This window comes from Squalius cephalus (genome assembly GCF_949319135.1).
Source record: "Squalius cephalus genome assembly, chromosome: 1".
Taxonomy (NCBI): domain Eukaryota; kingdom Metazoa; phylum Chordata; class Actinopteri; order Cypriniformes; family Leuciscidae; genus Squalius; species Squalius cephalus.
The window spans coordinates 58,652,743-58,670,852 of record NC_137122.1 but is presented as its reverse complement, the minus strand read 5'-3'; the positions used below and the strand labels follow the sequence as shown (position 1 = coordinate 58,670,852).

The 18,110-nt window shown below is 38.1% G+C and overlaps 1 protein-coding gene across 4 annotated transcripts in view; it reads right to left on the bottom strand.

The window, feature by feature from the left end:
• cyth1a (cytohesin 1a) overlaps nt 1-18,110 on the bottom strand; it is a 63,364-nt gene that overhangs the window by 14,001 nt on the left and 31,253 nt on the right. For 3 of the 4 annotated variants that reach the window (XM_079888641.1, XM_079888639.1, XM_079888640.1), the window contains exons 2-5: nt 4,960-5,042; nt 1,886-1,950; nt 1,402-1,468; nt 1,190-1,308 (exon numbers count right to left, since the gene is read on the bottom strand). In XM_079888641.1, the coding sequence (XP_079744767.1) occupies nt 1,190-1,308; nt 1,402-1,468; nt 1,886-1,950; nt 4,960-5,042 (334 nt within the window). Of the gene's footprint in view, nt 1-1,189; nt 1,309-1,401; nt 1,469-1,885; nt 1,951-4,959; nt 5,043-12,547; nt 12,786-18,110 lie in introns of those variants that run through there. The other variant, XM_079888642.1, reaches the window with a different exon arrangement.

The following is an 18,110-nucleotide window of genomic DNA, read 5'->3' as shown; positions in this document are numbered from 1 at the left end:
GATCTGGTGACAGTCCACTCACGGGACACAGCACTGCAGACCCCCTCCCTAACAGAGGAGCTGAAGTGCTCAGAGACAATCTGATCTGCTGTCACAGAAAGCTCTGCTCTCCGTTTCCTGAGCGTTTCAGCAGCCACACCCAGACCGAGGAAGAACAGAAAAAAAGGAGGCGGAGGAAACGGAACTCAGGATGAGATCGAGAGAGAGAAGAAAAAAAAAAAGAAGGAATTCTTGTGCGGACGCAACCAAGTCACTAGGTGTTGCCCAGTGAACTAGAATAACATGTCTGCATTTCAGTCCTGTTTGAGTCAGCATTCCTTAAATATGAAGAGTCTAATGAGCTTAGAGTCCGGATAAAAGGGTAATCAAAGACAGATGCGGATGGGATTTACAGAACAATCCACATTATCCTGTCTCTCAGCAAATTACAATGGGAAGAGGACACTGGTTTCCAGGAATTAACCAGAAGGGCCAGTTGACAGATATTAGGTGCATTTAAAGGTGTAGAAGAGATCTAATACCATTTCCATCCTCAGAAGCCGAATTTTTACACGATATGCATTTTGGTGAATTCAACATTTATAATATTTTATTGATTCGGATTTTAATTGGATAGTATTTAGATAGCAATGCAAATATACAACACCAAAGCAATGGACTTGACATAAACTTTTGAGACACTTCTGGGATCTAAAACCAATGCTCGGCAAAACTTATGAAAATCCAGTCATTTCAATAGAAGTCTTTGCGATTTGGAATTTCCCGTAATGGCATTTCTCCACACATTTTTCACATCCTGTTTCCGTTTTTCATGCAAACTCGTCGCGTTGACCAACAGAAAGGTGCTTGGTTTGAAAGTGACTTGTTTAAGTAGTGCTTTGTGCATCATTACTCTATTGACAGTGGATGATAGACCTTTTTACCTGCGATATTCTCTGAAATTTCACTAATGTGACCATGCCTTAAAGAACCAAAAGTTACAAAGCACTTAAATATCCCTAAATCCTGAAAAAATTGGCATGAATTTAACAAATTATGAAATATATTCATAATTGCTGCAATACAATAATAATATTACTATTATGACTACTTTATGTAAGGTCATTTTCTATTTTAAAGGCCTGTGACCCCAATCGCCTCCAACAAATCATGTGCTGGTTGCACTATTTGTACTAATAATCACACACACCTCTCTCCTAGGTAGTCTCCTATTGCAGTCTTGTTAAGACCTTCACCCTTGTAGAGGAACCGTGCGATGTCTTCACTGGTGTTCTTCAGAAGGTCATTTTCAATGAGGAACTGGATCCCCTGCAAACACACACATTCAAGGTGTTTAGCCTCTAAGACATATGATACACAGAATTCATTCAGTGAATACGCTTTAATAGACTGCTTAATCACCTTTTTGGGGTCCATGTTGAATTTCTTACGGCCCATTGCCACTTGTTTGTTCCTTTGCATGTTTTTCCTGCGGGGACAATGATCAGTAGATTATAAAACATAACTCCTGATGTTTATTGTTTTATACCCTTTTACAAAAGATGTCATAAGGTTTATGTCATATGCTTCATAATCTCTGGCTGATGGACCCAACATTTAAACAACTACTGCCTTGAACAAAGAGGTCTTGTGGAATCCAAATGGGATTGGGAATTGCAATTTGGTTCTCATTTTGAACAACACAAGACAGTTCTCTGGAAATACTGTGACTTAAATTTTCTTGAATAGTTTAACAGATTCGAATAAAACAGGATGGGTTGACATTCAAGAAGATGGTGTAGCTAGATGCTAAGATGCTAGGCAGATTTGACCTCACGCATGACTCATAAAGTGACACATGGAGATGAAGTGTGTATGAGTAATCTGTGAGGGGACGTCCACTCACCTCTCCTCGGTGGAACCCAGGTTCTCAATCTCACTGGTCACTTCGGCTATCTCATCCTTCAGACGCTGTGGAGAAATGAGGAAATGAGAGGGTTCAAATCAAACGAGACTCCAGAGATAATTACGCCACACCATAGTGGTCAATACAGATGAGAAATGAAACAACAACACACACGTGTCTAGAGTTGTGTTGTGAGTGAAACACTAACCCAAACAAGAAACACTGTGTCCTAAAATTTGAATTTTTCAGCAGCAAGTAATCGTCATACAACTGTATGCATACGCGAGTCTCGTCATATCCATAAATAGAGGAAAGTTGATCCGGCTACTTTTACAAGTGTGGAAGTGGCAATAAGTGAGAATGGCTTAATCTCAAACCTCCGGGAATCACGCTTAAAAAAAAAAAAAAAACTAAATAAAAACGCTGAACAGAGGAGAGTCAGCTGGTAAAAAGAGATCGCGACAGATCTCGTAATAAAACAAGAATCAACATAAGCTTGGCTTTTCAGAGATGGCGAGAGTACCGTGAACCTAAGGAAGTACTATGTCTATTAATTAGGGCTGTCACTTTACATTCGAAAATCGATTGCTCAATCGATCGGACCAACTAACACAAGGATTTGGATTGGATTTGCCTATATTTGGCGTTTTAAAATGGAAACGTCTTTAGACATGGAAAATTGATTTTGCAATCGATTCAATGAACACTTATGTCTCAAAAATCGAACAGGATTTTTTTCACAAAAGTGACAGCCCTACTATTAATGGGTTTAGCTACAGTAAAATCTTCAGCTAGTCAGTTTGAGATCCTTTCCATCTAAACTGGTTATATCTTTTAAGCCTAGTAGTGAATGTTTTATGAACAGTAGGATAATCTTCACTTTTTTTTTTAGGTATGAGAAAGAACCAAGGTCTACTACAAGAGAGAGTATGGTGGCACTCTCTGCATGTGTCCTGTCCCAGCTCACGAGGCCTGACATTAACGGCTCAAATCTAATTCCAGCGGATGAATCGTTTGCTCTAGACGGCATATACATGACATTAAAGGAGGACAACTGGAGAATGGCCCCAAAGTAAAGACTACAGACATCAAAATTGGATTATTTTACCATGTCTTTGGGGAGATTAATGGTTTTAGGGCAACAGGCCTGTCTCTTCTGCCAAGAGTTTAGTGACGGCCTGGAGCCGGGCCGGTCCTGAGGTCACACAATGAAGAGTTTTCCCTCCTCGTATTCATTTTCAGCTGTATGGTGGTGAAATTCGCTCTCAAGTGTTTGTCAAGCTCAAGTAATTTCTTCCTGTTTGTAATTCACTAGCAAAGAAAAACCTGTTTTTGTTTTCCCAAAACCAGAGAAAACACACATTCCTCAGACGTCTGTCCTCCCAAAGGAAAGCTGCCTCAAGAACAGAACCACTTTTGTCAGAAGACCTCAAGATGTAGAAATTCGGTTTGCAAAGGGGAGGGAAGTTTTCTTAAATTTGTTTACAATGTAAACGGAGTGTGCTAGGAATTTATACATTCCCGTGGAAAACTAAAGGAATTTTAAGTAAGTGTATAGTATACTGGAGGTCAGCGCCCTGACAGATCAAACCCATTTGACTGTGTTATAGTAGTAGAGCTGAAAGTGATCAGTGTTTGGCTCATGTATGAGAGTCCTTTTCTAAACAAGTCCACCCTGTTCCTGTCAGCTTGAGTCATTTCCTTTTTGGACTAACGGTGTTCATACTTGGTGAATGACAAGTCAAATTCTTATACCACAAATATTTGTAGATTCCTGAAATTATTATAATTATAATTGTTATAATTATTTCAGAATAAAACATTTTCACATCTTATATAGCAGCTGTGGGATAAGATTCAATAATAATATAACTAATTATTTATTTTATTTTTATTATTTGTATTGATTATTTTGTTTATTTCTGTTTATTTTTTTATATTTCTCTGTTACTATATATTTATTTTTACTATAAATTTTATATTTACAAAAAAAAATGAGTATTTTGCAGTTACTAATAATACTTGTTTGTTTATTGTAAATTTGACAGTAAAGCACTTAAAATGAACTATCATTATTAACATCAGTGAATATTCCACTCTTATTAAATGTACTATTGTTCTTGTATAGTATCACACTGAACTGACCGACAGCTTCAGTGATTATAAAATGAATGTAAAATTAGATAAAATGAGTAAATAAGTCAAAAATTGAAGAAAAGTTTTTGTTTTTCTTGAGACTTTGTTAATTACTATTTTTTTTCTTCTAATAGGGAGTGGAAATGGTGCTCCTCTGCCGCCATCTACCGGTTATAGTGGTAATTTCATGTTTTTCTTTTTTTAAATAAAAGCGTTTCATTGTCATGAAGTTTTAGTTTCCAACATCTTTAAACTTTCAGTTTTATAAATCATCACACTATTAAAATTGGATCATATTTTGAGCTTTGAAGTGCTGGAACAAGTGTAAAGCACTTGAAATCCCTTAAAGTGCTTACATTTCACTCTTAAAAGGTTGTACGAACCCTGAGATGATGTAAAACAAACATTCTGCCACAATACCATGGTTACAGTTAGCATCGCTACATTGCTGGATGGTGAATGTTGATGATTTGTGGATTGAAAAGCCTTTAACAATGTTTGATCTGATATCTAGGGTTTATAACAGAATTCTGCACCGAATTTAAATGCTTCCCACTAGATCTCGCTGCGATGTTATTAATTCTTCGGTGAATTAAAACGACGTGTAGTTACGGTGTAGAATGATCAAGAACGGCCTGCAAGTAAACGGTTTCGTTTCACTTTTGTTTAGGTTGCCATTTGATGTTTCTCATATGCAACATAAAAGGCAGCTATTATCATTTGGCCAACGTGCTGGTGGCACCAATACGACCTCTGACAAAAATGCAGTCGTTAGCAAAATGCTACCATTTGGTTGTAGTCTGGAGCCTTGAACTGTAGATTATTAAATGAATAAGCCAGTCAAATCCCTGCATGAACTGTAATATAATATAAAGCGTGGCTGACTTTTGAATAGTGAGTTCGAGTTGAATAAATGATTCACAGCAGTTCATTATTACCTGAATGTCGTCCAGCAGCTCCTGCTTTCGGCGGCGGATGTTTTCCAGTTCCTTTTGCTCCTCAGGCGTGAGGTCGTCAGGCACTGAGAACGAGATAAAAAAATATATATGTTTTGTTCATGTTCTAGGCTTAATTTGAACTAAAGAAATATTACACATTGATCTGATCATATTTTAGTGATGATATGGTGAAATGAAGACAGATTAGTGAACAAAAGTACTGTGAACAGAAACGATAGGACACAATATTACCCAGCAGCATCTTTACAAGCATACACGCATCAATAACCAACAAATGACTGAAAAGAAACGATAACCAGGCCTGATTTCCTTGTCACAAATCTTGTAATGCACTATGATATCGTAATTGGATCATGAGTAAAACTACTCCAAATGTGCAAGAGACACCAAGGAAATAAAGATATCCGTAAATACTTGCAAATGTCCTCAAACTGATCCAAAAGATAAAGCACAAATCAATGAAAACCCTTTTTGAGTCGCAGTAGACCGACACACTAGCCTGAACGACGCCTTCAGCATTAGTGCTCTCTAGCCAGACGCCTCAATCACAGGCACAAACTTTTATTCACCATGTGACTGTGAGATCTCACCCACAGCATCCTCCTGTAGCCATGGCAACCCATCAGTGCTTCAAACCCCATCTGTGAGGGTGCCGAGAACAAACACTCATCACCTCACAGCATCCCTCTGAAATATACACTTGAAATTAAATGGTTCAATACAGTGAAATTTTATTTTCCTACTGTAACATTCAAAACTCATTTACAGTCCCCAGTCCACCAAAATCATTGAATATAACTAAACTGTATAGTTTTAAGTCACAACCGTGAGCTTATTAACATATGGCCGCCCACATTATCGCCATCTATTTAGTATTCAGCAGCGACCCTCCTGGATAAATTACAGTGTGTGAACTATGCCAATACGTGGAGGTCAGGGATTCATTACAGGTATTTACATATATTTCTCTAAACAGTGGTTCTCAACCCTGGTCCTGTTTGAGACCACATAACACTTTACATTATATAACACAAGTGGATTTCAGGGAAAAACTAAATGCTACAAATGTGTTGAATATAGTCCTTTATGCATTAATTAAACAAGATTTTTTGCATTAATTTAAAATTACTGAAACAGAGACAAGACATCCAGATTTATGGGAACCAAATATTTCCATGAGAAAAAGTTGTACTCTAAAAAAACCACCTTGGAATTACGCCTATTTTCTCAACATCAGAGGGAAAGTTTATGACGCTAAAGCAATTTAGTCACCAATTATTTAGAAAAACGTAATACTGCGCAAAATGAAATTTAGACCTCTAAAAGCTCATTTGAAAAGAAACTCTTTATTGAACAATGTAAAAAACCCTTGTAAGTTCTGAGAGTCTGAGGGAAAGATATGGTGAACCACTTCACATGCAGTTGGATGATGGAAAACCCCTCGAAGTCATGCAAGTGGCAAACACACTTTCTGCTTCCTCCAGCAATGAACAATGAAACGAGGTGAAGAGAGAGCTCAGTGTTCGCTTTTCTCGAGAAACCCACATGAAGAAAATGAATTCACTGCAATGCCAGAGTAGGATGGGCTCCCCACACAGGTTCTTTCCCGGCGCTGCCCAAACATCTTATGGAGTTTTTCCTTGCCACAGTTGCCTCAGACTTGCTCACTGGGGGCTGTGATGTCTGGTTCAGACAACACAATATTTTTGTTTCGAAAGTCACTGTGTCAGATCATGACTCCTGAAATTATTGTGAGTTGCGGGTAGACTGGAAAAAAAGATTTATACGAAACACCTTCACACTCTTCCATTTTAGAAAAGTGAAGCCGCCCAATGTCCCAATATGCCACTGGCATCTTGCCTACCTAATACTAATTCCAGTACTTTCTGGGTTGCTTTAGCGCCTCTGCTATCATTCTCCTGAATTCATCCCGTGGTCGTCCCTCGAGGGAACATAATAAATGCAGGAGTATTGTTTCAATTGCATTATTCCACCTAGCCGCACCAATACCATCGCCTCCCTTTCGTTTTGCCATGTTTGAAAGCGGTGTATGGAGGAGGTTCTGTGCTCCTATTGGTCAGCATCACAGATGTGATGGGACCCGGTCATGGAGGACCGAAATAAATCATGACAGATACAGTACAGGCCAAAAGTTTGGACACATTACTATTTTTAATGTTTTTGAAAGAAGTTTCTTCTGCTCATCAAGCCTGCATTTATTTGATCAAAAATACAGAAAAAAATGTAATATTGTGATATATTATTACAATTTAAAATAATTGGTTTTCAATTTATTATACTTTAAATTATCATTTATTTCGGTGATGCAAAGCTGAATTTTCAGGATCATTACTCCAGTCTATCACATGATCCTTTAGAAATCATTCTAATATGAGGATTCATTATCAAAGTTGGAAACAGTTCTGCTGCTTAATATTTTTTCATAACCTGTGATACTTTTTTAGGATACTTTGATGAATAAAAAGTAAAAAAAAAAAAAAGAAGCAGCAAATGTTTTAAAAATATGAATCTTTTGTAACAACAATATACACTACTGGTCAGTAATTTGGGGTCAGTAATTTTTTTTCTTTCTTTTTTTGAAATAAATCAATACTTTTATTCAGCAAGGATGTGTTAAATTGATAAAAAGTGATAGAAAAGAAGATTTATATTATTAGAAAATATTTTTTTATTTTGAATAAATGCAGTTCTTTTTAACCTTTTATTCATCAAATACATTAGGCAGCAGAACTGTTTCCAACACTCATAATAAATCAGAATATTAGAATGATTTCTAAAGGATCATGTGATAGACTGGATGTCACATGTGACACTGAAGACTGGAGTAATGATCCTGAAAATTCAGCTTTGCATCACAGAAATAAATGATCATTTAAAGTATAATAAATTGAAAACCAATTATTTTAAATTGTAATAATATATCACAATATTATTACTTTTTTTCTGTATTTTTGATCAAATAAATGCAGGCTTGATGAGCAGAAGAAACTTCTTTCAAAAACATTAAAAATAGTAATGTTTCCAAACTTTTGGCCTGTACTGTATCTGTCATGTCGCTTGTCGTCCACTATGACACACTATACAAGATAAAACTATTGATTCCGGCATCCCAATGCCCATTGTCGATAACGAATCATTAACGCATGCCTTTAAACAATATGAATTATAAAAAGCGCTATGTATACAAATCACTTGATATGAATTAAGACGGAAGTAGCACAACCTATCAAAAGCTATCTGATGCAGCTCGATACTGATAAATGGGTCAATCTCAAAATGTTAGGGCTGCAGGATCAGATCAGGTCTGAAATTGAGTAATTTCAGTGCAACAGATAGTCAGTGGGCTGCTAATCAGAATCACCCACACATGCTAATGCTACAACATCCCACGCATGAACCCACACATACAGCTAGAGAGACAAGTCACAAACAAAACCCTTCTTTCTGTCCCTGTCCACCTTATTTTGCAACCTGGAAGTAAGCGGGTCTCTGTGAACGTGCAAGACTTCTGATTGAGTATCCGCTTAAGGTGAACTAGTATGTCTATGATTGTGATAAATTAAAAGAATCAGTTATGCACCAGTTCCAAGACACTGGAAGCATTACAGTCATGTATTCTTGACTGAGTATTTTCGAGTGTTGAAGATTAACCGACAAAGGGCCATGATGTCTTGCCTACATTTTTTCAAGTGGCATTGGGTAATTTTTCTTTATAATGAAGTAGTCTTTATTTAGTAGCCTAGATTGTTTTTAACACATAAAAAGAGTCATTATCTATGGAAGCTTGTTTCCACCACTGAATAATAAATAAATAATAATAATTGCGACTTTTTATCTCACAATTCTGACTCTTTTTTTTCTCACAATTGCGAGATATGAAGTTAGAATTGAGAGAAATAAAGTCGCAATTCTGAGAAATAAAGTCGCAATTGCGAGATATAAAGTCGCAATTCTGAGAAATAAAGTCGCAATTGCGTGTTATAAAGTCAGAATTGTGAGATATAAACTATTCTGAGGTAAAAAAAAAAAAAGTGTGTCTTTGGGTATTGGGATGAATAATTTTTGGTATTGGGATGAAACATGAAAGGTTCATATTCCAAGAAAACCAACATGTCTCTGACTGATAAGATTCAAAGAGCCGAAACCAGCATCTCTCCACTTGCGTCTTGCAATGCCCATGGATCTGGATCTGTAAAACACAGCTCAGCTGGTTTGATCAGGGTATTATCCAGAACAAGCTTATTCATTGACCTCGTTTATCATGTGCTTTTTCGCTGACATATTTAGTGTGCATGCTCACATCTCTCCTCTGACAGCAGCAGGAGTTTTTACTGACCTGTTTCTGTGGTCCTTATTTAAGCCGTAAAGAGTGAAGAGTGTTTTGCTCTGATCAGTCACAAAAGCTGCTCTATAATCGCTCTGATTGAATGGTAGGGTGAAGGCCTTCCTAATGGCACAGGCACCGCAACCCAGCAAAGAAAAACCACAATTACAGAGAGCCTCTTGACATGAACCCTTGAGGACTGAGCCCAAGCTCCAATGCTGTCAGGATTGGCACATTCTTATTTTCCGTCCAGAACCTTTGGAGAACTCTCCTCGCAAAGTCAGGACATTAATACTTGAGGATCTCCTCCTTCAGATTTAACCCAGTTTAACATGTGCCTACGGGAGCCAGGGAGCAAATAATATGCCCACACCATCACTTCTATCAAAAGCTCAAGAGCTTTAATATGCAACGACTGAGCTGCAAAGAAATGCATCAGCTCCAACAGAACCTGAGCTCTGATTTCATTCCGGATCATTGTAGGAATATATGACCATCAGTAACGGTAACACAATTACATTGCTAAGGCAACAGACAACTGGAGACAGTGCTGCTGCATATTGAAAGTAGATGCTGACAGACATTTATCTCAGGGACAGGAGCAAGGAGAGAGTCCTGCAATGCCACCATAAAAAGACGCCACTTTGGGCACGCTACAGACAATCCCACTGGATCCAACCTGGGTGTGCCATGGTGACTACAGCTCAGGGCCAAACAAGTAGAAGGTTCCAGAAGACTCCAAAGTACAGGACACAAGCTGTCAGACCCTCAACACTTAACTCTAGGATAGTGTGGTCAAAGTACCGGTACTTCGGTACCAAGTCGGTGCTGAAAATGTGTCGATACCAGCATTTCTGTAGTACCGGGTACATTCGGTACCCGCTAATAGGAGCTGCTTTAAGTCGCCTCCGTGTTTTTATCTAAGCGCGGCTCCAGACTAACTTTTTTACTTGGAGCACTGCCTGTAGCCGATATATACCACGATATATAGTGTCTGTGTATATTAAACTGCAAAAAGACTATTTATATATTAACCCTGCATGTTCTGCTTGTCACTGTGTGAATGAATGGCGCAGACGCGCGGTTTCATTTACCTCACACACACACACACACACTGAAGCATGAGTGACGCTCGCGCTGTTTTCAGTCTCTGCTGCCTCACATGATGACAAGATGAAATTCATCTCCAGAGCCGCTCTGAGAGTCACTTCATGAGCATTTTACCATTTACTTTGAGAAAAAACTATCGTCATATCATACACACACAGAAACTCAAAGGTCTTCACGGCAACCTGTCAAAATAAAAGTTCGGTTTAACTTGAAGAAATTGACAGAAATAATTAGGCTACTGTACAGTACATTTAGCTATGTCTCCATGGGATTTTTTTTTATAAGCAATATTTACGTTTAAACAGCATGTAGCCTTTAATGCTTATATGTATTATTTACTTATGATTACCGTCATAAAGTAATTGAATTGAATTTAATACTTTTTTCAAATAGTTAAATAAAATAGAAAAAAAGTTCCAACAGATTTTGCTGTGGTACTGAAACTGGTACCGAGAACCGTAAAATTTTAATGGTATTGGTACCGACTACTGGAATTTTGGTACCGTGACATGATCCCTACTCTAGGAGGTAGACTGCCCCAACAGGTAAATAACCCTGGTTCGATCCCGGGCTGAACATGGAGTTTGCAGGTTTTCGCTGGGTTGTCGGGAGTTTCTTTCAGGCACTCGGATCCCCGCAATCCTACAAGAGTTTGAATGGATGCAATGTGGTAAATGGCTACTTGATGGCTAGGCTCGCTCTTTATGGGGACCAGAAACCAGTGCTGAACCTTAACCACTACACCTCAACTTGCTTCTTTGTTGTTAAGAAAACATTTCCAATGTCTCTGCTTTTATCCACCTTTATGTCCTTCTCTCGAGACAGTCTTATCTTTCAAATACAGCCGATTCTCCTCATTCAATAGGATTTGCAAAACACAAAGCCTCTGTAAAGGAGCCACATCTGTCCTGCCAGCTTGTAAACATTAAACATTTACTCAATGAAAAAACTCTGGTCATCAGTCAAAGACACTTCTCTTAGGCTGTCTCGCCATGTGTGTGCTTTATCCGAATCAGAGTTCCACCTCAATCTAGAGCAGGACGATTAATCGAAAAGTAATCAAAACCGAAATTCAGAACCGGCGTAAGTTTCCCATGTTGGTTATTTCTTCCTTTTTTTACGCCGTTCTGAACTAATGCGCTTATTGTCAGTAGCTTTACACTGTGAAACATTTGCATCATCAATGCGAGTACCACTGTGAGCACTGGCGGCAGCTGTTTACTATGGTAAGAATGAAACACCTCAGGATTTAGATTGTGGCAAATACTTTGTATCTTGTTTTCAGCTCTTTGGCTTTACTTCTCAAATGTAACACATTACACATTCCTTACCTCTGGAAGGTTGACCCCACGACAGAAATACTGAGAAACTGCATTCACTTGGATGTATTACGCCATTGTTCAAAGTACTAGACTCACTTTAATGTACTGGGCACCAGGTCTGACCTGCTGAAAAAGGCCGCATTTCCAAGGGCAGCGTGGGACTTCTTGGCGAATGAACACTGATATGACAGTGGGCAGATAATTGATGACTGAACTCCATAAATCAATCCAACTATGCTCTCGATAAATGAGACAATGCCTTTCTTCATGGGGCTTTTCTGCCTGAGTTTGGCTAAAACTGAATATTGTTTCAGAAATCCTATGAAAAACTTGAACTTACCTACAATAATAAACATTCCTATAGTGGCTGGAATCAAATACAGTGCATCACAGAATCATTCTAGGCTCAAACCAACCACATATTGTCTGTCCTTCTGAACAAGAACCAGTAAAATTAAAGCTCCTCCTAGATACGCAATATCTCTTAAGCTGATGGTCAGCCAGTGACTGTTAGATGCAGCAGAAAAGGCACAAATGACTGCGTGAAGGACGGCAGAAGCCATGTACCACTATCCTCACATGTCCCATGAAAGCTCAACACTGCAGAGAGTTTTATCCAGTCCACAAAATCTCTTTCTGTTTGCAATCAAACCACTCAATATGTGAGACAGTTCACATTACAGGCACTTGCATTCCTTCTAAAGCAAAGAAACTGTACAAAGGCACACTAACATGGAAAGTCTCAACAACACCCTGCCAAGTAGCCATTTCAATATCACAGCGAACTGACCTGATTCTGCAATCTTTAGTGAAATGTATATGTCGTCCTGATATCAGTCCACTTCTGTTCACTCATCAAAACTCTCTCCTTCATTATCCAAAGCAGCAGCAAAACCAAAGATCAAACTCAAACCCAAACTCATCCAGGTAAGAATTAGACGTCAAGCATGACACATACAGACGTTTGTTACGGCAGACCGAGAAAGAGGAAGACACATTTCACGTACTGCTGAAGTCCATGTGCAGACGGTCCTTTCCATCCCACACTCGTCTCTCTCTCCTCCCTTCTCTCAGACTTAATGCCATCATAAACAAGGATTGCCCCATCTAGTGGTCATTCTCTGCTCTTTCTTGCAGACATTTACTTCTAATTTCTTCACTTTTTTTATGGATCAAGTGGATACACTGGCACCAAGAGGGATCTCGTGACTTGGCCCAAGTTGCATTAGTACCAACCAAAAGGACAATGAGAACAATGAGGTTTTTTTCCCTCTACAATCTGGTCCACAATGCACATTTCATATTATTCTGTAAAAAAAAAAAAAAAAAAAATCTCAGGAAGAGATCATCCCACTGAAACTAAACCGGTTTGCTTATTTCAGGCATGCACTTTCTATTAAAGGGACAGTTTACCCACAAATGAAAAGTCTGTCATTGTTTACTCAGCTGTTTGACTTTCTTTCTTCTGTGGAACATAAAAGAAGGTATTTTGAGACAATGGAAGTCAATGGTCACCAAAACGGTCAAGTTACCAACATTCTTCAAAATATATTCCTTTGTATTCCCCATATAAGAAAGAAATGCAAACCGGTTTGGGATGACATGAGGGTGAGTAAATGATGACATAATTTTCATTTTTGGGTGAACTCTCCCTTTCAGTCTCAATCGTAAAACTCGTAAATCCACATTATCTGAGAGCCACATTATACTGGTGTGTGAAGTGTTGTGTTCATATGACGAAGGAGAGCAGAAATGTCACCAGTTTCACTCTGGCCAATGAGTCACAGTTTCATCATTACTTCACTAACACAGAGTATAACGGAAATATAACATTGGCGAAGCTCAAACAGCAAAGCACAGCAATGTCAAGGCCATGGTTTTGAAGTCCCCACAAATGTATTACTGTATTACTATGTATTTATCCACATTTTTGAGCCCATCGTATAAAGCTCATCTAATCCGATAAACTTGTAATAGCATAGTGATCAAGGCCTGAGATCATCGTTGAAATGCTTTTCCTGGAATCGGCCGGCCTCGGTGTGTCCTGAGAGGCTCTTAAATCAGATCTCTGAGGTGGTGACACAGTTCTGTGTCACGCACACGCTTTCAATATCACACGACTCACGGGTCTGAGCGAAAGCCAGGGAATCAAGGCAGAAGGCATCAGCCAAAAATAACATGCGCAACAATAAGAGATTGTTTCAAGGCCTGCGTGAGGAATGCAGACCGGTTTATTTTTATCATCAGCCCAGCTAAAGGATCATGAGGCACCGGAGGATTTTTCTGCAGATCTGATGTGCGAGCTGTGAGGGGAAGGCCCGAGCTGACGGCCGATGTGCTGAGCAAACATCCTGAAGCTCTGCAGAGTAAACATCCTGCCGTTTATGTGAGCAAACCAAAGCGCACGGGAGAAATCTGATGAGTAAACACCACATATGACTACAAATCCTGATTGAGGCAGAGGTTCACGCCATGTACAGTTAGGCCTACCTCTGATGACAATTACTGTGGGAAATGTTAGAGTTATTCATAAACATTTAATATTAAAAACTTTCATTCATGAAGAGGCATTTGGTTTAGTGCTGCTCCCGAACAATCAACTAAAAGTTAGTCGATGAGAAGAGGCTTAGTCTACCAAATTATATTTGGTGCGTCATTGCAGAAATAAACTCCACAGGAAGATGTGAAGCCACACAGTCTGTGAGGGACAGATCGGGTCCTTGTGGTTATTACAGTATAACGGGCAGGAAATCATTCACCGACCTTAAATTTGGCTTATTTGAAACATGCAACGTAACGTTAGCAGGGCTCGACATTAAGCCTTTTCATGTGCTTGTCCTTTGGACAAGTAAATCGGTCTTTCACTTGTCTAAGTAAAAAATAAGCTTGTCCAGAAAAAAATACTGTTGTAAAAATAATTTATTCTGAAGCAATATTCTCATCAGTCAGCTTTGACATGTTTAAATCTGCATCTTTATGATATTTTAACCTTTATAAAGGGCATTTTTCCCCAAATCGTTTTAATGCATCATTTTTCATTTTAAATACTTAAATTTGATCAATAAATTAAATTAGAATAATAAGACACTATAGGGCTGTTACCGATCAAATTAAATAATTTACACTGAAAAATTACAAGTGCATTAAACAATGTCATGAGATTGTTAGGCCTATATATTTTTGGAATATACAAAATAGAAATTGATAGAAATTGAAAGAATGATAGTTTTAAACATGAAACTAAACCACAAGTAGGAGGCGGCAGGTGACCGTCTTAATGAGTGAGTCATTGAGTCATTTGTTTAAGCGATTTGTTTGTTTTATATATTTTTGGAATATACAAATAAGAAATTCTGGAAAGAATGATACTTTTAAACACGAAACTAAACCACAAGCAGGAGGTGGCAGGTGACCGTCTTAATGAGTGAGTCATTGAGTCATTTGTTTAAGCGATTCGCTCAAATGACTGATTCGTTCAGGAATGAGGAAGTTGTTTATGAATGGGTCATTGAATCTTTGACTCAAACGATTCATTCATAATGCTGAAACATTCAGTAATCAAAACACGGTTAAGTGTTCCTGAGATGCATTATGGCTCTGCTGTGATCTTTGTTTGGAACTATTTTCGCTGCTGAAATATAATTAAAATGAGTCAATATTACATCTAAAATATAAGTGACTTCATTTTAATTACTTGTTTATTGAACTGTCATATGAAATCAGTGTCACATTTCCAATCGTGATGGTATTCTTCAGCACTCTTGGTTGTGTGATGTTGCTTAACTGTATCATAGGTTATAAATATTAATTTGTTTTAACTTATTTGTATGTTAACTGAGTTTAGGCTATTTGTTTCCGCTCATTTGTTTCCATTTCTCCTACAACACAACCCTGTTACCGCCAGTACATATAGGCCTATTATATTATTATTATTATTCACTATCAGTCGCCAAATGAATGCAGAATCAATCTCGCGTTTTTGTGATTCCCTAGTTATTTTTTGTTATTGACGTTTTAATCGGGATACTTGTCTGGTTGGGCATGTAAAATATTCTTTCACATGTCGCTTCAAAAAATTCACTTGTCCCGGACAAGCATTAATGTCGAGCCGTGGTTAGCCACTTTACATGGCCGTTTACTCTAAAGTTAACCTAGATAAATGTGCACTATTATCCGTCTCATATCCAAGTGCTCATGCGAAGAGCGGAGAGAACTTACTCTGTCCTTTTTGGTCATACAGATAAGAGTGAGACATCATTCGAAAGGGTCTACTTTTATTTGTGTACACTTACAATAACAATAAACCATTGTGCTTTAGTAAAATAGAGACAACAAACTGGATGCGCTCTCTGCCGCCTCAGTCTCCGGAATTGGAGTGCGTCACAAAAAATTAACCTGACTCAAAAACATGAAAAATATATCTATAGAAAGCTTGAAATGTCCACTTTTAAATGAACCAACTCAAATAGAATACAAATACTCTGATTATGTCATCCGTATGAAAGGTGCATTTCTCTTTAATGCTTATTAGCAGTCATCTTTGCAGCCGACACTGACTCAGAAAACACTAGTTTATTAATAAATAATTAAAATGTCTCCTTGCTATTTTTCTGACATATTCATAAAGCCGGTGCTTTGTGCAAGCTTTATCTTGAGTGCGGAATAGGCTATTTATTACAGCTATATATATTAAAGGTTATTTTAAATTTTTTGTGTGTCATGGTTACATGCAGTGACTAGGCTATATGCATGCACACTATGGTGCAAATTATTTGTACTTATTGTAAGTAGTATTTATTGCATTAAGTAATGTTGTTATGTCTGGTTTTCAAACCCTTTCTCACACTTTTCAATTCTGCAATGTTCAGTCTTATTGAGATCCGAGAAAATATATATCTTTTCACTTTGAAACTTAAATAGATGAATAAACCATGGAGTGAACAGGTGAATTCTCCATGAATTATTGAGAAGAAAAAGTGTTCATTAAATGTAAACGTTGAGTCTTAAATTCCATGTATTTCTCATGTGTTCTTATGTATTTCATATTTTAGTCTGAAACAAGCTACAGTAAAGGTTTCCTTTTTTTTTTTCTTTCTTTTTTTTTACTTGACTCTTTGTGGTTTTTCAAAGTGTTGGTTTTTGGCAAACTGCATGAAAACCAATGGGCGTCTATTTGACCCCAACACATTTGATGTAACCAAACCAACATTTGTTTCCAAAACATGATGTGACTTCAGCTTATAAAAACAAGCAAATTGTGTAGTAATGCACTTACAATGGAAGTCTATGAGGCCTAAAAGTGGATGAACTTCTAGTCATGCATTACAGGAGTAAGTCCTGCAGGTGGACATTGCTCAATGCACAATGTTCAAGATGTTTAATTTCTGATGCAATGTCTTGCCCACAGACTTCTACTGTAATTGTAAACCACTTTTACTTGATTATATAAACTGAGGGATGAAATTATTTTCTGTGATAGTAAACAGCATGTCACAGATGTATCTTACATCTAGAAAAAAACTCTGTCCTCTATCTCTTCATCTAGGCTGATGGTGTGAACAGGCACACGGTCAACATCCCACATGCCCTTCACCTGATAAACACAGCGCCTGAAGAACGCAAGACAGGAAGTCACGTGACCACGGCGGTCACACACAGATAACCAACAGCACACAGACAGGAAACCGAGCAGAGCTGAGAGAGAAAAAATAAATCAATCACATCCTAATTTACATAGCAGCTCAACTCAACAGTCAGGTCACAGGCACGTTAATGATATTAAACTGCACTGCGTTTCCCAAGATCCTCAGCTGAGACGAATGCTTCTTCCTGTCAGGGTTCAATGTAAGGTGACATTTCCTGTCAAGTCTCTTTCTCAGAAGGCTGTTAGATGGCCCACACCCTTACTACGGGAAAGAGCAACCCAGGCATACTTTTCATCTGTTAAAATATGTAATTAGGAGTAATCAAACATGAAATATTCGTGTTAAGCAAATTTTGGAATTTGAAAAATCGGATGATCTGTTAACATAAGCATTGTATTTCAAACAGTTTAATATAAACACCAATCGATATTTCATGTAGGCTACATTTGGGTATTTATTTAGAAAGTAGGCATAATAAGTGCGGATGGATGGATGGATGGATGGATGGATGGATGGATGGATGGATGGATGGATGGATGGATGGATGGATGGATGGATGGATGGATGGATGGATGGATGGATGGATGGATGGATGGATGGATGGATGGATGGATGGATGGATGGATGGATGGATGGAAAAGTGTGTTGCTATGTGGTTGCTAGTGTAAATTTAGGCTAATTTTTAAACCCAACAGTTGGGTTTGTCCG